The following is a 24,428-nucleotide window of genomic DNA, read 5'->3' as shown; positions in this document are numbered from 1 at the left end:
GTTTGGAAAAGAGTGTCTGTTTCGGGAGCCTGGTGTCAGGTATGTGAATGATGTTGCCTGCCCAAACGTGGCTGACTGAGTTTGGGTTGGGCCTCACTGCTGGGGATATTGGCCTGGGAGAGGACGCTGAGGTTGATTTTGATGAATTTGGAGGATTTTGCAGGGACAACATTGTTGGTATATTTCTATTGTTTTGAGATCTCTGCTGTAGGTCTCAAAGCACATGGGAGGACAGGGATCACTTTTGCCCGGTAGTCACAGAGAAAGGGTCGACACACTCATTATCTACCTTCTATTTCTAATAGAATGTTGTTATATCTAAAAAGAGTTCCCATCCCAAACTCCTCTACCTACCACCTTTCTGCCACTTGAGTTGATGAATTTTATAGCTTTTATTTTCAGTTTACTCTTTTAAAGACAGTTTTATTGTTCTTCTGCATAAAAAAGATATCTGCTAAATCCATGTTCCAGAATGCTCATATTCTTCTACAGATGTACTGTTGATCCTGACTGGTTGCATCGTGGTCTGCTATGGCAATTTGAATGTGCAGGAATATAAGAAGCTGCAGAGAGTAGTGGACTCTGCCCAATACATCACGGGCACATCCCTCCCCACCTTTGGAAGTATCTGCAGGAAGTGCTGTCTCAAGAAGGCAACATCCATCATCAAAGATCCTCACCATCCAGGTCATGCCCTCTTCTTGCAGCTATCATTGGGCAGGAGGTACAGAAGCCTGAAGTCCCACACCACCAGGTTCAGGAACAGCTACTTCTCTTCAACCATTTGGTTCTTGAACCAACTGGCAAAACCCTAATCACTACAGTTTAGCAGCACTATAACCACTTTGATCACCTTGCACTAAAATGGATTTTTTTTGTTCTAATTGTGTTATTTCTTGTAAAAATTGTATAGAATTTATGTTTAATTTATGTTTTTCTTGTGAATGCTGCTTATATGATGCTATGTGCCTGTGATGCTGCTGCAGGTAAGACTTTCATTGCACTTGTGCACACATGACACCTGTGCATATTATAATAAACTCAACTTTGCTGTGCCAAACCCAAATCTCATCTCCCCTCAATCTATACACAACACGTCAGGACTACAACTGGTCTACGAGCAATCTAGGTGGAAATGTGCATTTCTGGTTTCCATCAATATTAAATTAATGCTACAATTTCTGAGTTTTGCTTTATGTCATCAAGTGATATTCTGGAGTGGATGTTTTTCTACACTGCTATTTTTAAAATTTGTAAAGATGTGGAATCTCTTGTGCATTTACAGCAGTTATTAGTTTTTCAGATGGTCTGAAATTTAATTTGAAGGGTGAATGAAATGTTGGATTTCATTATCAGGGAAGCTGGAATACAATATCATATACAACATAAAAGCTATGTTATAGTTATATAAAGCAATGTTTGGATCCCATTTTGAATTCTGAGCTTAGTTCTGGGCACTACACCTCCATAAGTATGCATTGACCTTGGTGCAGGCACAGGGTAGATCCAGTAGAATATTAACTGGACTGAATGTGTTAAATTGCAAGGGTAGCTTACATAGTCTAGGACAGTATTCCCTTTGGTATAGATGACTAACAGTAATAAAATAGAATTATTCAAGATATTTAAAGAAATTGACAAGGTATATAAAGAGAAATGATTTCTTCAGGGGCAGAACAAATAAGCAAAGTCCTAAAATGTAGCTGGACCATTCAGAGGGGCTGTCACATGAAAGGGCGTGGAAACCTGGAACTTGTTCTCCTAAAACACTGGTATGGCCAGGTCAACTGAAAACTTCAAAACTGAGATTGATAGAATTTCGTCAGATGAAAAGATATCTTTATTAGTCACATGTACATTGAAACACACAGTGAAATGCATCTTTTGCGTAGTGATCTAGGGGCAGCCCGCAAGTGTCGCCACGTTTCCGGTGCCAACATATAAGCATGCCCACAACTTCCTAACCTGTAGGTCTTTGGAATGTGGGAGGAAACCGGAGCACCTGGAGGAAACCCACACAGACACGGGGAGAATGTACAAACTCCTGACAGACAGTGGCCGGATTTGAACCCGGGTCGCTGGCACTGTAAAGCGTTACGCTTACCGCTACACTACCGTGCCTGGATCAAAAATATCAAAGGCCAACTGGGGGATGAGTTGAAAATCCAGTCAGCAAAGGTTTAATTGAATGGCAAAAACTGGGTTGAGGTGCAGAATGAGTTACTGGTACTCCTAATCTCAAGTGATGTACCTGTGGATGGTATCTCCTTCAATTCTGCAGCTTGGCCGTTCACTTCAGAACCATCCCCATTGACAATTTCATCTTGCTTCTCACTGATGCTCTGGAGAGTTATATTTGTTTCTTTATTATTCAATACATGCAGACGGAGTTGTAAGGCCTGGGAGACAATGAACAAAAAATTATTTCAAAAGGGGTTGTTCAAAATTGCATTTTTGTAACTTCATTTCTGAAAAATACAATCACAATGCAAATACATTTGAAAGAGTTTTCAATGTGCAATGCATGTGTTAAATAAAGAATACATTGAGTAAATTAAAAGTTCTTTTCAGTGGGAGAACAGTGGATATCCAGAGAACAGAGAGTTAAGATAATTCCAAAGAGCTAAAAGAAGATATGAACATCTTTTGCCCACGTGTTATAATTTGCAATGCACTGCCTGAAAGGGTTGTGGAAGCAGAATCAGTAGTAAGTTTCAAGAGGGAAATGGAGAAACAGTAGGGGCTTCAGGAAAGAGAAGGATAATGAGACTAGTTTCGTAACTAGTTTCAAAGAGACTGGCTTTCCTTTTCTCATGGGATTCCAGACAGGCAAGAGGTCAGTAAGTCACTTGGTCAATTTTAACCACCAGCTTGCATCCCCACTGTGACCAATTTGCTCCTGGCTGGGTGGGTAGGATAAAAATTGATGTCAGCGTCTCTAGCAATGCCGAGTTTCATTAGTACAGCACTGAATTCTGTAATGTGAGCATGTCATGAAATCAAACTGATACTTAAGGAGGATAAATCCACACCTATTTACAATGCCATAAGCTTCAGAAATACAATGCCTTTCACCAAAGTGGTCTACTGTGAATCTGACAAATTAATCTAGGAAGACAGAAATCTTCTGTAATCATGGTGTCAATGACCTCAGGTGGCATATTATTCCTAGCACCTGTGAATTCACAGGCTGTTACATAACATGTCCACACTGGTACAATTAGAGCTGAATCCACACTGTTAAAAATCAATATTGTGACTTCGGCTTTATTCCAACAGTTTCTTTGCATGCTCAGCACAAAGTAATCTTCAATAGACATGTCTCTGACTTCTATCTTCAGGCTAAGCTCTGTTCTTATAAGATATAAACTCACATGGAGGAAAAACACAAGAGCAGATAAAATGTCATAACCTGCAATTTAAATTAATTTCTGAACCCAATATAAAGAAACAATTTGATTCCTTTATGTCATTCAAAAGAGTTTCTTTGATTTCGCTGGATGATGCAAAACATTACTTTCAGGCAATTCTATCTAATTTTTGTGACGTTAAAGAAATGAAATAATAATGCAGCACTTTTGAACTGTAATACTGGAAATGTGGTAGCCAATTGATACATGCCAGGAACCCACAAATATCTTTAACAGAGTGAAATATCTCAAAGATACTTCAGAGGAACATTTGCAAACATTATTTACAGATATTGTGACTGGTGACTAAAAGCACAGTGAAAGAACTGTGTTACAAAGATTGTCTTAAAGGATGAGCAGGAGAAGTAAATGGGTAGATCTAGGAAGGGAATTCCATAGGACAAGGCCTAGAGAAATGACTGGAGTATTGAAAATCATTGGTGGATATGCTGGATCTTGTTAGATGGTTCCCTGAGAAAACTGCCATTTTGCATACTGCTTCAGCAACAGAATTTTAAGACAAACACCAGGACCGTGCTTGGCTGGTGGCAAGAAGGGCCCTTCCTGTCAGGTCCTCTCTGCACAGCCGGAATCTCAGTACCCTCAATGTGGTTGTGATGGGGATGAGACCGTCATCCATCTCCTTCTGGATTGTGCATTGCCAGGAAGGCAGTCTTTGTTGAGCTTCATCTTGAATGATACTTAAATAAAATGTATTGCCAATATGGAGTCAGCTGCAAGTTATTGAGCAGTGAGTTCAAATGATTTCTATGTTCTATGATTTCTAATTTATTCCAATTCCAGCATTCTCTCAATGTCATGGTCACTATTTCCCAATTGTTCCCTGATATTTATATCAGACATTTGGCTAGCTTCATGTGCCATAAATAAATCCATAAGTATTTCTGTCATTGTTGAAATATACTCATCTAGAAAGCAATCCAAGAGCATTCTTCATAGCATGTCATGCTGTAATCCAAGCTTATTATATGTAAAATCACCCAGAGTTACAGCTGTGTTCTCACATGTGTCTCTGAATTTAGAATTCTCCCCTTGCCTCATCTTCACAGTTCTGTGGCCTTTAAAGAAGCCCCAGAATGTGTGCATTTTTCTTGAAAATCTGCTGTCCTCGTTTAGAGTCATAGTATATGGTGTTTACTGCAACAAACAACCTGCTGGAGTAACTCAGCAGGTTGAGCAGAATCTGTAGGAGGAAAGGAATTGTGACGTTTCAGGTCAAAACCCTGCCTATTGTGTCTCCTATGTGATGCTTACTATCAGGTTTAAGTCTTTTGAATCTCTGATTTTGTGCTGGAAAATAATAATGAACAATAATTATGGCATCTAAGTCCTAAAGACAGCATCTCTGCTGTCAAAATCAGAATATCCAATCTCCTGAGATGTGGCCAGAACTGCTGGGAACTGGATTTGGCAAAGAAGTGCTAGTTTTGGCTCAGTGGCAGCATACTCACCTCAGTGGTAAGTTTGAGCATTTAAGCTCCTTTTTAAAGGCTTGACACTCAAATGTTTTACTGAGGGAGTGTTGGATTTTGCAGGAGTACTGAGGGACTGCAGGCCTTTTATCTGCCCTCTCAGAGGGAGGCAAAAGAACCCAGGACGCAATTTGAAGATGAACAAAGAAGTTAATGGTGGTTCCCCTAAGCCAGTATTTATCCCTCAACCAAAATCGCTAAAAACAGATGATCTCAATACAGTGTTGCTTGTGGGAGCTTGCTGTGAATGAATTGGATACTACATTTGCCTACAATACAATACTCCTTCAAAAAAAATTGTCTTTGTTTGTGATGTATTTTTCGATATACTGTGGTCATAATGGATGTAATAAGTGCAAGTTTATTCTTTTTAAAAACTAATATTTTTACAAATTGAATGAGGTGCACACATCATTAACTCCATTACCAAGATAAAGACATTAGTTGACTCATATTGAATTACCTTGAAGGCTCGTCCAGGTTCTGCAGCCTCCCAGGCCCGTTTCATAGCATGGATTTCATCCTGTCGATTGGTGTCTTTCTTGATGTCGACACAGTCGCCTTCACCATAGTCAACAACGTAGTGGAGTGTGAAATGAGGTTTTGTTGAATCAATTTGCTGTCCCTGACAAACATCAAAATTAAACAACGTACACTTTAATAACTGTTACTTTAAACATCACACATTAATAAACATTCAGAAACAGTCAAGAGGGTTGAAACATGATTTAATAGATGCAAGGATGCCTGACGGTAGACAACTTGCCATTCTTTTGGAAACTTATAAAGAATTTACTTTGTCACGTGATATGAAAGACTATTCTAGTTAATTTAGTAAAAGTTAAGAATGTTTGAAAAGCAAATATTGAAGAAGTTACTTTTAGCAACAAGTAGGAATGGAAAGTAAATTCTTAGCATTGCAGGGGAGCTTGGAACACGTTGGTTGCTGGTGGCATTCATTGCTGGGCACCCTGGGACAACCAAGATTTATTACTGCAGTGCAGACCTGATAGGCCAGTAGGTATATGAAATACTCACCTAAATCCTGGCTCCTGCCCCTCACCACATTATATGTAAACCTCTCAACAACCTCATGATTTCCAGGAGGCATCCCAACCCTGTAATCTGTATGCTTTTGCTCCTTTGATTGCATCACTTGGCTTCTAAAATCCTTTGTGCCAGTGAAGATTGAATCCCTCCCCTCTGCCTCACCCAAAATACACCAGTACTAGCTTGATCCCTTCCTGGTCTCTCCAACCAAACCACATAAATGGCAGTGAAGTCCCTTCCTCCAACCCCTCCCTCAGATACCTGCATGAGGATTCCAGAGCATCCTAGGAAGGATCTCTAATACAAGCCTCATCTTCTGGAATGTGAAAGCATGCACTCGTTGGTTTATCGTGACTGAGGACTTCAGAGCGAACTAGAACTTCTAGATGCTTTTACTTATTTTGCTTCACAAACCTTTTGCTGTCTAACATTGTCTGGAGGTAATAATTCCTTATCACCCATTCCACAAAGTAACAGGATGAAAAATAGGAAAAAATACCGGAATCTCTGTCTTGAGTGGCGTGCTTTTATCTTTTCCTTTGTCTTTGTCACTCTTATCACCCTTGTCCTTTCCTTTCTTGGTTTGTCTTGATGTTGGTGTGTGTTTCGGCTCATCGATCTCAGAAGAACCTGGGCCAATATTCTTCTCTGGGAATTCAAAGCATTAATATAACAGCAAGAACAAAATGGTGCTATCAAAGATTTATACTGTATTATCGGCTTAATTACAAGAAAGGGAGGTGGCATTATCACACTTTGGCAACAGGGATTATTGAACATATTGAAACAATATGCTGCAGTGATTCCTAACCAAGAGCAAACACTTTCTGAATGTAGTCACATGAACCAAGTAAATCAACAGGGATGCGAACTGATCAAATATGCTGGATTGTGCCTTCAGCAGAGCTTTATTGCTTCTCCGGTTGAAGTTCACATACTCAACCCAATAAAGACTCTGTTGATGGCAGGACTTTGGGTGTGGGTAGGAGAAGTTGGGGTAGAGATGGCATTGAGGGTATATGTGGCCTCCACATCTGAAGCATAATCTGCCCCTAAGAAAAGAAGTTACCTCTAAATTAAAGTGAGTTATCAACTTCACCTTCAAGAATCCAAGCTCTGTACATTCTCTACATGAACATACTGGTAGGTCCTATTTGTTGAACTCCCTCATACTGCAAAACCTCACTTAAATCTGTGAAAATGTTAGAAATCACACCAGATGGTGCATCCGGGTTTAAAATATGAAACTCATTGTGTCTCTGCCAGCAGCCATGGTTATCAATATCAATAATTGCCGTAGAATTCTTTATTCCAGAATGTGAATCCTTAGTTCACTTCAGTTGCAGCACTCTGGCAGGTCTGCAATATCATAGATGCTGGCTATAGGATGAGAAGTCCTCTTAGGTGGAGAGAATATCCTCTCCAATCCTGTTGACAACTTGCTTGTGCAGGCAAATAAGTCATTCCAGGATAACCCCAGAATACAGAAAGCCTGCAAAAATATTTACCAGTCTATTATAAAAATAATTAATTCAAACTTTGAGCTAAAAGCTGAATTAATTACTTGATAGGAATGTGAGATTTGTACACTAGATGGCACCACAGTTTAACAATAAGACAAAAAAACACAGCCTCATTCCACAGATGGCACGCCGAGCCTCTTCAGTAAGACCACGGATGATCTGCACACTCTCTCTGTAAGCCCATAACCCCATGGGTCAAAAAAGTGTAGACACAAAAGAAATTTACAACAAAAGGGGGAGACCATTCAGCCAGCATCTGAGAAAGAACTACCCCATCTAACCCTACCCTCCAGCACCAGGTCACCGTTCTTCACGTATACATCCAAGGACTGTTTAAGTGAGATGAGAGTTTCAGGCAGTGACTTGTAAAACTCAACCACCTTTTGGGGAAAAGAAATTTCCTCATCTCCACTCTGATATGTTGAAGGCTAATTATACCATTTCCCTTCCTAAAGCTTTTTCAATTTTATGGCCAAAATTGTTAATTTCACACTTTCCAACATCATACTCTGCCTGTCACCTTCTTGCCCAATCACTTTTGCAGACCATTCTACAGCCTCCTGGTTCCTCCCATAGCTTACTTTCCCACCTAGTCAACTTGGAAATATTACTCTTGGTCCCCTCACTTAGAAGGGCCCACACACTAATTTTTGAAGCACTTCATCAGTTACATCTAGTCATTTTGAAAATTATCTGTTATCAAATGTAAAACTACGTTACAAGATTAATTCCTTTCCCACAAGTACTACTTTTGTGCAACAACTTCCTCAGTTGCTTCATATCCAAATACACTCCATACACTGAATCTCCTTCACCTAACTCAAAAACTTCTAAATTTGTCAAAGTGATTCATTTTTCAAAACCCCTTGTTGACTCTGCCTCACATACGAGTTCTTAAAGTGCTCTGTTATCATGTTCTGAAGAATACACTTCAGCATTTTCACTACCATTGTTTGGCTGTTTTCTCTCTTCTTTAATAGAGGTTTACATTTGCTACCATTCAATCTACTATGACTGTTTTAGACTATGGGTAATCTTGGAAAAGCAAATCAACTGCATTCACTATCTTTGCAGGCACCTCTTAATACTGTGCGTGGTCCATTGAATTCACAATTTAAATAGTTATGGTACTTTTTCTTTATGGATATTAATTGCTTTAAGTTTCCAACTCTCATTAGTTCCTTGGTTCCCTACAATTTACTGAATGCCCTTTGTATTCTCCACATTGAGGATTGATTCAAAATATCTTTTTAATTTATCTTCAAACTCCTTATTCTCCTCTGTGCCTCCAAGGAATTCACATTCATTTTCACTAATCACTTCCTTTTATATACCTGTGGAAGTGTTTAATTCTATATTTTTAAATATTTTTAGATACTTTACTCTCCTATTTTATTCTAAGTTTCAATTTCGCGGTCATTCTTTGTTGATTTTTAAAAACCATGACCTTCCTCAGCTTTTGGTATCATTTTAAGCTGCTTCCTTTAACCTGATACTATCAACCTCTGTCTTTAGCTTATGTTTATATCATTTTGCCATATCCTGAATACATAAGCAAACATATTAACTTATTAGCAAATTCTATATTATGTTCATTCTTTCTCAGAGAATACTTCACTGTGAGATTGCTAATTAACCCTGGTCTATTGCACAAAATATGAAATAACCTTTCTCCATTAATGGTCCCACAACATACTGTACCAGAGCACTGTCTCAAATGCATTCCATGAACTATCTTCCTACGTCATATCTTCAGGTTTGTGCTTAAGCATCTAAAAAATGTTTTAACCCCTTAAATGAAAGAAAATCCCAAAATGAGATTAGTTAGACAAATAAATATCCCTACGTACAGAATCATCCAGAATGGACCTAATCTTTAAACAAAATATTCAGTCATAGAGTTTTACAACATGGAAACAGGCCCATGGGCCAACTCATCCATGTTGACCGAGCTTCTTACTTGAGCTAGTACTACTTGCCTGCGTTTGGCCCACATCCTTTGTAACCCTTATCTATAAACCGGTCTAAATGTCTTTTAAATGTTGTAATTGTACCCATCTTTACCACTTCCTCTTCCAGCTCATTCCATATACCCACTACCCTCTGCGTGAAAAAGTTGCTCTTCAGGTTCCCTTTAAATCTTTCCTCTCTCACCTTAAACCTATGCCCTTTAGTTTTAGACTCCCCTACTGTGGATAAAAGACTGTGGCAGTCCACCTTATCTATGCCCCTCATAACTTTATATACCTCTATTATGTCACCCTTTAGCCTCCTATGCTCCAGGGAAAATCACCCCAGCCTAACCAGTCTCTTCTTATAATTCAAGCCCTCCAGTCCCGATAACATCCTCGTGAATCTTTCCTGCACCTTTTCCAGCTTAATGACATCCTTCCTATAGCTGGGCGACTAGAACTCCACACAAAGTGTGGTCTTACCAGCGTCTTCTACAGATGTAACATGACGTCCAACTCTTGCACTCCGATGCCCCTGACTGATGAAGGCAAGTGTGCCAAACGCCTTCTTCACCACACTGTCTACCTGCGTCGCCACTTTCAGGAAACTATGTACTTCTACCCCTGGGTCTCTAACTATAAATAACTGTGCCACCTTTGAGGATGAAAGACGTATGTCTATATTACGGGTTTTAATTATTCACAGACTCGAATCCTTCAAACACTGGAGGAGTAGGAGAGTTTCAGAAAGGCTGTGACTGGTAACGTCCCTCAGAGCTGCTCCCATTCTATTCTCCACAACTGAGCTTTGGAACCCTTTGGAAAGATTAAAAATCTTAAGGAAGAAGGGATCCGGCAATAGGATAAATGGACCACAGTGGTGATGGAAACAGTGGGGGGGGGGGGGGGGGGGAGGAGTTGGAGGGCTGGTGCAAGGGGCAGGTCAAATCCCATGGTCTTGAACTCGCAGGGGGTGTGAGCATGTGAAAGAAAAGGATGAGGGCATGAGTTTTAAGAGTAGTGCTTGGTTCTGACAATTATGGTATTAGTGGCTTATGAGAACTCTCCTTGTTCTCTTTCGGCGATGTTAAATATTCTGGTTTATTAAATCAGACAGGTAAATCGCTTGCTTCCTCCTCCAATGAATTGCTTTAATACTCCAAGGCTTTCCAGTCAGGTTATTGCAATTGAAGATCACAGTATAAAAGAATGGATGGACATGTTCCAATTATATTCTTTATCACAGCTTGTACATGTAGTCAGCCAGCAGGAATGCAAAGTAGGGAGTTTTCACCATCAAATCTCCCTTAACGTCTTAAGTAAAAAATCAAGATATTCTGAAAAATTCCATTGCAGAGGCAGAGAGAGAAGGTGGCCACTTGGGGTTTTATAATGAGACTATCAGTCGAGAATTTGAATCAGAGAGATTGGTTAATTTGAATCAGAGAGATTGGTTAAAAAGGCAGATTTTAAGATCGGTTTGAAGGAGGAGAGTGGAGAGGTTCAGAAAGAGAATTCCACAGCCTAGGCTTTAGATGGGTAAATGCACAGCTGTCAATGGTGGAGTATTGTACAAGGGACTTCAAGTGGAGGTTTGCAAAGATCTTGGGGAATTACTGAGATAGGGATGCTTGATATTTCATTTTTTATATTTCCTTAGAGAGAGATAGTGAGGGTAGAGCCTCTGGTAATTTCAATGTTTACATTTCCTTCCAACATAGGACAAGATAAATTCAGCAGCTGTCTCTCTGAGCAATCCTATTTAGCCCCATTCCCTTACTTACTTCCCTGTAACCGATTCTCTTTCACATACCCATTTAACACCCCCTGATTCTCCTAGAATGCATCTAAATGAGGGTAATTTGTAGAGGTGAATTAACTAATTACCTGAACATTTTTGAGATGTGGGAGGAAACTGGAGCACTCAGGGGAAAACCCACATGTTCTGAGGAGAATGTGCAAACTCCATACAGGACAGCACTGAAGGTCAGCACTGAATTGGGTCACAGGAGCTGTGAACCAGCTGCACTGCCTGATGCTCACCGCAGTGCCCGCCTTGGGCATAAGGATGAAAATGTTTAAATTCAGACACTACTGAGCATTGCACAAAACATAACTCAGTGTAAATGCAGATACAAACAGAGAGTTCTGGATGAACTTATGTCTAGGGAGGGTAGGCTTTGGGAGACAATCAGCACAGCATTCTTTCATCCATAATCTCTTTTAGTTTACTCTTAAATATTTATTTGGTAAATTGGTTTATTATTGTCACATTTACCGAGGTACAGTGAAGAACTTTGTTTTGCATGCAATCCATACAGATCATTTCATCAGATCAGTGCATTGAGGTAGTACAAGGGAAAACAATAACAGAATGCAGAATAAAGTGTTACAGTTACAGAGAAAGTGCAGTGCAGGCAGACAATAAGGTGCAAGGGCATAACAAGGTAGATTGTGAGCTCAAGAGTCCATCTTATTGTACTAGGGGACCGTTCAATAGTCTTATAACAGCGGGATAGAGTCTGGTAGTACATGCTTGCAGGCTTTTGTATCTTCTGCCCGATGGGAGAGGGGAGCAGAGAGATGCCCGGGGTGGGTGGGGTCTTTGATTATGTTGGTTGCTTTACTGAAGCAGCGAGAAGTGTAGACAGAGTCCATGGAGAGGAAGTTGGTTTCCATGATATGCTGAGCTGTGTCCAGAACTCTTTGCAGCTTCTTGTGGTCTCGGGCAGAACAGTTGCCATACCAAGCCATGATGCATCCGGATAGGATGCTTTCTACGGTGCATCTATAGAAGTTGGTGAGTGTCAAAGGGGACATGCCAAATTCCTTTAGCCTCCTGAGGAAGTAAAGGCACTGGTGAGCTTTCTTGGTCATGGCATCTATGTGGTTGGACCAGGACAGGGTATTGGTGATGTTCACTCCTAGGAACTTGAAGCTCTCAACCCTCTCGACCTTAGCACTGTTGATGTAAACAGGATGATATGCACCATCTCTCTTCCTGAAGTCAATGATCAGTTCTTTTGTTTTGCTGACATTGAGGGAAAGGTTGTTGTCGTGACACTGTACCACTAGGCTTCATCAAAGCGAATCCTAGCCATCCTCATCACCCCATCAACCATTCTTCCCCAATCATAATGTGTTATTGAGGTGTAGTCTATTTATTGAATAATACATTGTCGTCTATTTATTCAACAATGCATACTTAACTAATAAAGTGTAAGTTCTCTGAGACAGGTGATCAAGAACGACCTCTGACAGAGTGCAGTACCCAGGGCCAAGGCCCATGCACTGTCATAGGTAGAAGTGATGGTTCATATACCATGAAAGTTGCCCAAAAATAACACACGGGAGTTAGTGGCAATACATCTAGTGACTAGGAAGTGAACAGTGGTGAGGAATAAGGAGGCTACAGCAGAGTCAGAACGAGCAGCGATGGGAGATGGTAAGGAAACGGGTAGGTCACAAAGCATCAGAAATGAGGGGAGTCGGGAATGAGGTATGGGATTCCTGAGTGGAGAAAGTACATTAGGTGCATTAAAGTGGCCAAGAAGAGTGTTTAGAAGCAGCTGAGTTGATTGTATTTGAGGATAGCCCTTTAAATGGAAGTGGTTGTCAAGGTGGTGTGTTGCCATAGCACCATCTGGTGGCAAGAGGCCTGTAGCTGTAACAAGACTGAAAATAGCATTCGGCCATTGTAGAACACTGACATAAAAAGGCATACCTTATATATGAAGTGCAAAGCACTGAAGGTATACACTAATGCTGTCTCTGCAAAATCTTCCAAATCCACTGGCAGGAAAAAGCAAACCAATACAAGCCCCTCTCCCTGGCCAACACCAAGGAAGTGACATGAGGATGTTCACAAGGTCTCCTTGGAAAGAATAACATCTGCCACAAACTTCTGGAATCCCTGGCACACGGCCACTTAAATAGAGAAGCAGCATTCAGGATGGAGTTGAAAACCTCAGGTCCACTTGCTGGATCGCACGGAAACCAGTGTAAACAGCAGGAGGTGCATTCCAGCTCCAAAACTACCCACCCATCCGCCCCATTAAGGCAGGCTTATGGACCAGGCCTCTGGAAAATGGGATTAATATTAATGGGTACGATGGTCAGCATGGACATGGGGGGCTGAAGGGCCTGCTTCTGTGCTCTATTACTCCATGACACCCCCAGCCCATCTGTCTGCAGAGCACACATTGGCTTCATCAGCTATCTTGGAATCCACAGAACCTGAATGAAGGCAAGTCCTCCTCAATCTGAAGGGACTGCCCGACAAAACAGAGGAATTAATGTGGGAAGCTAATTGTGTCCTTCGGTTGGAATTTTAATGTTATAGACAGATGGCATATAGATTTCCTCTTCATTAAGCTTTTATCTATTATTGTGAGAACTGCACAAGGTAATCGGTAATTTAAGAGAAATCAGCATGGCTCTTACATGATGCTTTGCTGTAAATGCTCATTTCTTCAAACAAATGAACAGAACAACTTTACCTGTAATCTCGCTGTAGTCCATATCCTTTTGTGTTTCGGCAAAAGTCAAATCGCTTTCATTTAGTGGCCAGCTTTTATGAAGAACTAACGCTTGAACTATGTACTTGTGAGTCTGTGGAATATCAAATTGTTAATATAACATTATAATCAGGTAAGTGAATGGGACGTGATTTCACACATTCTTGCACATATCATGCCATTATTTTCAAACATAATTAAAAAAGAATAAATTGAAACTTCAGACATTTAACTCATTAAAAGAGATTAAATTACTTGATGTGCCAAAGTTCGAAGTGTTATTACTTCTTCCAATGTACAAGCACAAAATGTTAAAATGATTGCAGGAACAGAGGGGTGAATTTCCACATTGAGCTTTCACACTTGCCTTCTGAAACTTCAGCTTTTCCAAGCTTTCTGTAACTATTTTGGCAAAGCTACAGAAAACATTGGAAAGAACCCCTGCAGTAATTCCTGTTTTAGGTTTAATTTATGGTGCAGTGGAAGGATTGGGATGAACCGGCTGTATCTGGCTTCACAGGGAACACATGAGCAGAACCATTCAGCTCTTCAAACCTGTTTTGCTTTTCAGTGAAACAAAATGATTGCCTTAAAAAACACATCAGTCTCAGTTTTAAAACTTTCAATACGTCTCGTCCCAAAACTATTGTTAGTTGTGGTGGGGGTGGTAGGTTAGGGATGCCTGACAGAGGGGTGGGGTAGGTGGGGGCTTATGAGGGGAAAGGAAGAGTTTTGAACTTCCTTTGTGTGAACAAGTGTCTCTTAACATGAGAGTAAGCTCTGAATGCATAAGTTCCATATTTAAATTCATGTCACCCTGTTCTAAAGGGAAGACAGTTAACTACATCAATTTATTTAATCATAAACAGATCCCTCTTTAATATCTATGCAGGAAGTCCCCAGGTTATGACAGGGCTCCGTCCTGAGAAGAGTTTGTACCCAAACTGTTCATAAGTTGGAAATGAGCAGAAGCAGTGTGTGGGAGAGGATCACAGAAACAGCTGCGATGGGAGAGCGAGCAGGCATGGGAAGAATGGCTGCCATCCGGCCTCACTGACTCAGTGAGTGAGCGGAGTCCTGCTCAGCGCTCCCGGCTCTTGGCTTGATCCAGCCCTGATTGTTGTAGCTTGGGGGAGGGTATGGTGGGGAGAGAAGGCCGTGGAAATGCCCCTTTCCCACTCAGCAGAAGGTGCTTGCAGCAATCAGCAAATCCATCCCCCATTTATCCTGCCGGTTCTCCCAAATGCTCATTCATATGTACAGGATGTTCTATAAGTAGGATGTTTGTAAACCCTGGGAGGACCTGTTCCAACAAGCCTTGTGCATGTAATCTATCCTCAGGGTTTAAATCTTACATCCCTGGTTTCTCTCATTAAGGAGTTCCTGTGCAGCAATGTCAGGATCCAACTTAATCCCAAAGTGGTGTGGAAGATGCATTCTCCTACATTTATGAAACACTTTTAAAATGTGGACAGCACATGGCATGTGAATGCTAAAAGTAAGCTCCAATGACTCCTGCCCTCACTTGTCCCATGCATACAATTTCTCCTTTCACTGACTGCACAAACTCTGGTAGGTGTTGGTATTGGGAGGTACTGGTGAAAGCAGTGGACTGCCTGTGTTAACTTGGAAACAGAAGACTATCTGCGAGGGTTTCTGTGCGAGTATTACGGCGAGAGTTTGGCAGAGGGAGGAAAGGTTGCAGAAGTGGAAGCAAGCAGTCCCCATAACAAACAAGAAGTGGTGGAATAAGCTCATTGCTCAACAGAATTCACACAGTCTGGCTGAGTCCAAGTGAGCGTCAGTTGAGCAGATTCAACAGCAGGGTCTGAAGTTGATTGAAATAAAAGCAGAGAATGTGGAAAGTGAAACAGAGTTAACCTGAAACATTAACTATTTCTCTTTCCACAGATGCTAACCGACTTACAGAGCGTTTCTGACATGTGTTTTTTAAATTCAGATTTCCAGCACCTGCAGTTTTTTGATTTTCATTTATTGAAGTTTATTGCTCTGGCTTTCCCTTTGTTTCTTGGAAAAAGGGTTGAGCTCATTCCCGATGCAGTGTGCTTGCATCCTTGAATCTTAGCATGCAAGTTACAAATCTTATTAATCCAGTCCAATGCTTACCACTTCTGCAGCTACAGGGATTTCCTCGATGAATGTAGTTAGATTGAAGCTACTTTCATCTTTTAAAGGAGATGACCTTCGGTCACTTCCAGACCTTAAGGAACCTTTTCCTGTTTTGCTTGAATTGCTTGCTGACTTCTTTGACCCTCCCTGAACAGCAAGAGTATCGGGTTGTTTAATTGAAGATCCTGAAAGCAAATGTGAAGTAATTATTATCAACTCTGTGCAGCTTAAAAGAGTTTGTGATTCAATAGTAACTTTGAAAAGGGAAATAGTTATGTGAAAAGGAGAAAAATTGAAGGCCATGGAAAAAGGGCAAAGGACTGGGATCAATTGGATAGTTTCCAAGAAGGTAGCACAGGTGCAACAGGCCATACAATTCTAGGACTCTGCAACAAAGCGCAAGCCTAAAATTCAGTGGCAGTCGTGTTGCTGCAGAGGGTAAAATCTATGGAAAAATTGAGAATAGACTTGGAACATTTTGGTGAAATGGAGCAGCTCTGGAAGTCCAAGCATTCAACTTTGCTCCCAATCGTCATTTCCATTATTTGGCGAATTACTGTGTGCGTCCAATGAGTCTGTATTTGTCACATTTATTTTGACAATTATTACAGATGAATCGAAGCTGGGAGATGGCTGATCTTTGAACTTACTTGGGAGAATAAATCTTTAAAGAATAAATCTTTAAGGATTGACTCAGGCCAGTGAATTAAGAAAAAATCTTTTTGTACGGTGAATTCCTGTGGTATTATAATTTCCACTGTACTACATGAAAGGACAGCTTAAGGAGTCTTAATGGTAACTATCAAAAGGAAATTGGATAAATACGTGATGTGAAGAACATGTCAGGGCAGTGAGGAGAAAACAAAGGTATTGTACTAACTGGATGATTCAGTAACTCTTTTAAAGAGCCAACACATGCAGAATAAGCCAAATTGCTTCCTCCTGTACTGTAGGATTCCAAGATCCTCACTGAAAATGGAGTCAAGGGATACTACTTTCAAGTAGGGGTTGGGCTTGGGGTATTGTTTTTCCTGTGTTTAACCTTGTCCCCAGTCAATTGTCTATAGGTCATAAATAAAAATATTAAAGAGGAAGTGTAAAGGTGGGTGATAAGGAATGGGACAGAAAGAGAAAAGGCAATAAAACAGACGAGTCCGGTGGCACACTTACTCTGAAAGGCGGAATGCCCCAAGCTTTGGTAAAACATAAACGAAGGAATGACAACTTGGCCTTTTCCAGTTGCTTCGGCTACTTCTTTCTCTTGATCTAGGACTTGTAACTTGATGTATACATCTGGCTTGGAAGTTTGTACATGGATGGTTGTTAAATGGGTGGCATTCACATTAATCTGGAACCTGTAATGGGTATCAGTGAAAAAATAAAGATCCTAACTTGAAAGTAGATCTTGGGTTAGACATTTCGGTGTGTGGAGCTACAATCCTAGCTCCTGAATGATGAGGTCCCAGGCAGTCAAATATTGGCCTTCAGTTTCTAACAATCTGTTGTGGTACAAGGCGATTAGAGATGGGGTCAGGAAGGAACTAGGTGTGGATTAGGAGGGTTTGGTAGCTGGGCTGGAGATTTCTAGGGACTATTTGGCCTTTGACCAAACAAGACTAAAGGAATCAATGATTCGATTGCTATTGCAACACCTTCCATGTTCAGTCAACCTTGCACAGTGTTCTCCAAGGTTATTTTCCTGCTCATATAAACACATTGCAGTTAGTAAAGCCCTCTGAAACTGTAGGTATTCAATAAATATTAACTTCCATTATTAAACATTTATGACCCACCCTTTTCACCAAAAAACAGCCAATGTTAGTTGACATCAACTTTCCTGATAGAAATGTTTCACCTTGTTGTAAAGAAGTGGGAACTGTTCTCCAGACATTGCAAGGAGTGTGCAAGATCAGGAAGAGGGAAGATGTAGTAAAGGTGTTTAATCTAGTGCTGAGATTTAGGGTGTTAGCTGTGGCTCAGAGCCTGCACTCTGATATCTGGGTTAGAAGGTCAAAGGTTCAAGGCCTTTGCTGCACTGGCCAAGAGTTGAGTAAATGTTATACCAAACCCTGTCTCCCACTCTTCAAAGCAGAATACCAGCCAATGCTATTCACCAACTAAAATATAGAACTGATTATTTATTGGTAATTGTCAGAGCTTGCTTTATTACAAGTATACCTGCCCTTCAAAAGGTACTGCATTGGCTGTAAAGTACTTTGGGACATCCTGAGGTTTTGAAAGGTGCTACAGAAATATAATTAAAGCAAAAACAAAACTACAGATGCTGCAATTCTGAAACAAAAACACAAACTTCTGGAAACCCTTGGAAGATCAGTCAGCATCACAGAGAGAGAACAACAGAGCCAATATTCCAATGAATGGTCATTGACCTGAATCAGTGGCTCTCTATCTCTGTCCTTTTGCCCTGGGTTATGTACTTCCCTCAGACCTGCTGAAAGACCTGCTGAGAGCACATTCTGTTTTTGTTTGCTCTAGAAATACAAGTTTTTTTTGTCCTGTCTTGCTCAGTGAGGCAAGACATTCTCAGTGTGGAGACAAGAACTGCAGATGGACTATTCCACATGCCCCTAACCATTTCATCACTCTATAAATGGATTCATGAATAGTTTAAGGGGTGAAGGAATAAAATCTATTTTTTAATTCTTCAGGTCATTAACACTTGAGTTGCACAACCAATTCACACACAGTTTTATTTTAGTGCAAGACCAGCCTGGTTTAATTGAAATAAATGGATGGAATCACAGGCAAAGGCCCATGGGCAAGTTGGAGATTCTCTTACACCTCGACTCAATTTTGGCCTCTATTCAAAGAAAGAGCAGTGATGCCAAATTAAAGAAACATTTAAAATGGTCGAATATCCTGGCTGGAAAATTGGTGGCTATTCAGTTCTACTTGAAAAGCAAGTAACTAGAAGTAGTTGGCGAATATTTTTCAGTGGTTCTGAATGGAAATCAAGACTGAAGGAAGAAGCGATATGGAGAAGGAACATGTATGCTCTGAGAGCAATGTGATCGGGGGAGGCATGAACTCAATGAGAGAGTGAGCCTGTGAGTGTCAGTGAAAAGTGTGCAGGTCTGAAGTGAATGGAAGATGTATGTTTATTTTATTGTTTATTTCTGGGACAAGATAGTTAAGCAGTGAGTCAAAAGTCATATAGCTTCCATTATTTCTTTACGTGCATTCTACATAGTAATTTTAGTAGAGAGACCAACATTGAGAGTTATCCCTGCTCAAATCTTCATTACTTGAATCTTCATTATTAAAATGTGCTCTGATCAGAAAATGACATCTGTTGCAAAATATGGAGCAACACCCCAACATTATTTCCTTTTGATACAATAGGAAAGTGTATAATCTAGGGAAAAAAGGACACCAGGTCAGGTGCTGTGCCAATTTCCTCAGGTAGTTGGAACCACTGCAAACACTATTCTTCACGTAAGCTGAGGCAGCCGCACAATTGGCAAAAGGAATAACTGTAAGAGCTCTGCCAGGTGATTGTAGAAACAGCTTTGAGGCCTTCCTCTTCATGAGGCAACTACCAGTATCAGGAAGGAAACTAGCAGCAGAAATAAAACCAATGAACGAACAAAGATTCATGAAATCCTAAGTGGTAGTTAGAACTAACAAATAACAAAAAGAAAAACTGGTAGTTGGTGCTAAGTCTATATACTTAATCATTTTTTGGTCACTCAACATTTTGGAGTGGATGACTAGTATCAATTAAACATACTGGTGTAATTCAGAGCCTGAATTGGATTAGCACAAAGTTTGGGAATAATTTGGGAAATTTAATGGCAATGCAGCCATATTGCTGCAAGGTCTGAGCTATTTTAAGCAGCAGCTTCCCATGCCTACCTTCCACTGAGCTCCTCAAGTACTTTAATAGTTACTGCAAAGTGTGGAACAGGGTGTATAAAATGATGGTGTGGTTTTACCTGGATTTTGCTTTGGGAATATCAATGCAGTCATTCACCATTACAATGGAATGGGTATGACAGGAATTCTGAATGTGTACCTGCAGTCAAAGGTCCACAAAATGAGATCTGAATTTCCTTGCTCCTCCAGTTAATACACAAAAACAATACCACACCAAGAGAACGGGCACTGAAATCTAGTACTTACTCTATACTTACCCATGGAATATGACAGAAGGACTTAACAATGGTTCACTAAATTGTAAGTGAAGTTTTCATCAGCTTGTTAAGTCACCACATTCTCAATTAGGAATTATTGCAGCAAATACTGTGTGGTACTTATCAAATATCTTTTGGAAGCCTATATGTATTACATCAACCTTGCTAAATTCATTAATCCTCTTCATGACTTTATCAAAAAAGTTACACAGCAAAACATGATTTGCCTTTACTAAATCCAGATAGTTTTGACTTAATGATTCATAGTTTTCCAAGGGCCAAACATTTTCTTGTGAACTATTGTCTGAAAGAGATTCTTCACTGCCTCTCCTACGCTGGCTGGCCTGTACTTGGCAGTTTTATCTTTGTGTCCATTTCAGAACTGGGTGCAACATTTGCAATCCTCAGTTCACTAGCTGTTCTCTGTGGAGGATTCAAAGACAACAGCCAGACCATCTCAAATTCCAGTAATGCACAAATCCCAAGAACTAACAAAGCAAAATTGACTACTGCTCTAAAAAGTGCAAGTCTTATTCTTTTTACTTTCATTTGTTTTGGAGACTGAAAAAAAAAGACATCTTTAACCTTTTCTTTATTCTGACTTGTTTATCTGCCTCTTTCAGTCCCATTTTTTTTCCCCTCACCTAAAATTTCACTTAGTTTATAAATGAAAACTATACTTCCTAACATATACCCAGATTTTCATCCCTCCATCAACACTATTACAATACATTATCTGCTCATGTTTGTATTGTTATTTATGGAAGTTTGTTATCCTTTAATCCCATTAGTTTGCTCAGTACTCGACTCCATTGATGATTGTTTAAATTTCTCCCTTCCTTTGGCCCCCATAATTTTACTAATATGCAGATTCTTTTAGTATCTTCTGCCATGAAGACAAATGTAAATTATTTGTTCAAAGTCTTTGCCATTTCCTTATTTCCATCATTAACCATCTAGTCTCATCCTCTAAGGGACCAAAATTTACTTGAGCTACTGCCTTCCTTTTTGAATACTTGTAGAACTCTTAATGTTTGTTTTATATAGCTCTGGCTAGTTTTCTTTTATGATATATTTTCCCCCTCATCCTTTGTTGGTTTCCTAAATTTTCCTAATCTTCTGACCTTTCATTAACCTTTGGAGCATTAGTTCCCTTGTCTTGCCTTGGTAGAGGCGGGTACAATTACAACATTTAAAAGACATTTAGACAGGTACATATAGAGGAAAGGTTTGGAGGGATATGGGCCAAATGCAGGCAAATGGGACTAGCTCAGGTAGACAGTTTGGTCAGCATGGACTAGTTGGGCTGAATGGCCTGTTTCCATGCTGCACACCTCTGTAACTATATGACTCTTTTAATTTGATGTGATCCTTAACTTCGCAGGTTAGCCAAGAATGGATCACCCTTCTTGTAAAGTCTTTGTTTGTCAATTGAATCTACCTTTGCTGAGAATTATGAAATATTTTCTAAAATGCCAATTGTTGCTCATCTACAGCACTGTTCCTCATGGGTCAGTTATTAGACCTCTCCTTTCTCTGAAATGTATTAATAACTCAGATGTGTGCAAAGAGCATAATTTCAAAATTTTCAGGTAATGCAAAATTCAGAAATGGCTTGACTAGTGAGGAGATGATAACATCTCCCCTCTTACCTTTTAATCTATTTTCCCAGCCCAACTATGCCTGCCTAATTATCTTTAAGTTTAAAACAATAGATTTTCAATCTAAAATTGTATGCAAAATTCTAGCATGGTATGTTCTAGCATGCAATGATCATGCTTCCCCAGAGGATCTTTAACTAAGAGATTATTAATCAATCCCTTCTAGGTCTGATTAGTGACCAAAAACATAATCCTGTGGAGACAGATGCTGAGGTATTAAATGAGTACTTTGCATCTATCATCACTATCCTCATCACTAAAGGAGATTCTAGTCAGGCAACAGAAAGGGGAGCAACAATGAGTTGAGAAAAAAATAGATGTAGAAGAGGTGCTTAAAAGTCAAAGATGTTCACAAAAGGTCTCAATGGGATGGATCCCAAATTGTTGTGGGAAGTAAGAGCAGAAATTGCAGCTGCTCTGTAATATCTAATCATTCCAAAGATAAGAGTGCAGCCAGTGAACTTCAAGACTGCAAATGTTACGTTCCGGTTTTGAAAAGGGCTAGGACATAAACCTGGCAACTATAGGTCAACCACTATAAGAGAGGTGGTGGTAAATATTTCTCAAACAATAGCCTTGGATAAAATTAATTGACACTTGGAAAAATACAGGTCATTAAATAAAATCCAGCATAGACTTGTGAAAAGCAAATTAAGTTTTATGACAGATTTACCTTTTTGATTAAGTAATGGAGAGGATTAATAAATTAAGTGATGTAGTGCAAATTGACTTTTAAAATACATTTGATAAACTACCATGTAATAATTGAAGCTAATAGGATTAAAAAACATAGTGAACGCATGGATATGAAACTGGCATAACCAGAAACCAGAGTAGTGATGATTAACTACTTTTCACACTGGGGGAAACTATACAGCACTGTTCCTCATGGGTCAGTTATCAGACCTCTCCTTTCTCTGAAATATATTAATAACTCAGATGTGTGCAAAGAGCATAATTTCAAAATTTTCAGGTAATGCAAAATCAGAAATGGCTTGACTAGTGAGGAGATGATGACAGACTTCAGAAGTACCTACAAGCAGGTGAAGTGGACAGACAAATGGCAAATGAAATTTAATGCAGAGAAACGTAAAGTTATGCATTTTAGTAAGAAGAATGAAGAGAAGCAATGCAAAGCATATGGAACAGTTGGAGCAGGACCTGAAAGCTTGAATGAAATTTATACAAAGCTTTAAGATGGCAGTGGAATTTAAGAAGGCTGTTCAAAAGACATATGGGAAACTTGGCTTCATTAACAGAGGAATAGGGCACAAAAGCAACAAAATTGAAATTAATCCCACTCTTCCAAAAAGCATTTAAAACTACGCTAGTTTTCCTCAACCGGAGTATATTGGCCAGTTCTGGGTGGGACACTTGAGGAAGGCTGTCAAAGTCCTGGAGAGAATGCAGTGGAAATGTACTGACATTGTACAAGGGATGTGGGACTTCAGTTATGTGGCAAGAATGGAAATGTGATTATTCTTAGAACAGAAAAAGTTAAGAGGAGATTTACTAAGTGTATTCAAAACTGAAAGAGTTTTGATAAAATAAATAAGGAGAATCTGTTTATGGTAGCAAAAGAATCAGTGACCAGATGCCACTTGGCAAAAAAGACATGAACAATTTTTACACAGTGAGTTGTAATGATCTGAAATGCAGCACCTGAAAAATTGGTGTAAATAATTACAACAGTATTCTTCAAAGAGGACTTGGATTATACCTGAAGGGGAAAATTGTGCAGGGAAAGAGCAGTGGACATCAGTTAGGTCTTTTCACAAGCTGGAGCAGGCATAATAAGCCAAATGGCCTCTTTCTGTGCTGTAGCATTTGAGATTCTCATATCATTTCAACCTTTAGAAAAGTTTTCATACTCTTTTTTATAGTTTTTTTATGATTTTTGTTTAAAATAAAACAAAATTAATTCCAAACAGCATAACTTGCATTTCATTCCATTTGTACTTCAAGACAAACTGAAAAGTTGTGTTTCTTAGGGCCTGAATTCATAAGTATGGCAAAAATACCTGAGTCAAACTTTACTCTCACCTTGTTCTGAAGTCACTTTGTACCTGAGGATCTAACAATACATCTTAGTCATCAGTGGTCACATTTTACAAGACTTCATCTTACAATACACTAACTGTGGCCAGGTTAAGAATACCTCTTTCAAAATTATTTTCAAAGAAGTGTGGGCATTTGCAAGATTAAAATGTAAAGCAGATCTTTCTTAATAGCTACCTGAAGATGAGGTTTTTGTCATTTGGAATGTAGTAAGACTTAATCTCTTTCATGGTAAAGTTGCTGTTCACAGCTTCACTTGACAGGGTGGGAAGAGGTTGATTGGTGCCGATCAAACGCATCTTCCATTTACCAGAAGGAAGTGTAAAACTTCCTGACTGAGCTTCAGCCATGAATGTATAGCCACTCTATTTAAAAAATTACAGTGTTAGGCAATCATGTAACTGGATTTTGTAAAGACAAGTATCTTCATGGCCTAAAGAGCAAGTTTTGAGAAGAAAGGTGAATTACCCCCAAAATTGG

General features: G+C 39.7%; 1 protein-coding gene across 1 annotated transcript in view; it reads right to left on the bottom strand.

Annotated features, from left to right (window-relative positions):
• Positions 1–24,428, bottom strand: part of adgb (androglobin) — a 166,317-nt gene that overhangs the window by 8,019 nt on the left and 133,870 nt on the right. The window contains exons 29-35 of the mRNA XM_052011225.1: positions 24,126–24,313; positions 17,246–17,430; positions 16,073–16,260; positions 13,928–14,039; positions 6,453–6,601; positions 5,367–5,528; positions 2,252–2,399 (exon numbers count right to left, since the gene is read on the bottom strand). Coding sequence (XP_051867185.1) covers positions 2,252–2,399; positions 5,367–5,528; positions 6,453–6,601; positions 13,928–14,039; positions 16,073–16,260; positions 17,246–17,430; positions 24,126–24,313 — 1,132 coding nt within the window. The remainder of the gene's footprint in view (positions 1–2,251; positions 2,400–5,366; positions 5,529–6,452; positions 6,602–13,927; positions 14,040–16,072; positions 16,261–17,245; positions 17,431–24,125; positions 24,314–24,428) is intronic.

This window comes from Pristis pectinata, chromosome 3, assembly GCF_009764475.1.
Source record: "Pristis pectinata isolate sPriPec2 chromosome 3, sPriPec2.1.pri, whole genome shotgun sequence".
Taxonomy (NCBI): domain Eukaryota; kingdom Metazoa; phylum Chordata; class Chondrichthyes; order Rhinopristiformes; family Pristidae; genus Pristis; species Pristis pectinata.
The sequence above is the reverse complement of the archived record's forward strand: the minus strand, read 5'-3'. Positions and strand labels throughout refer to the sequence as shown.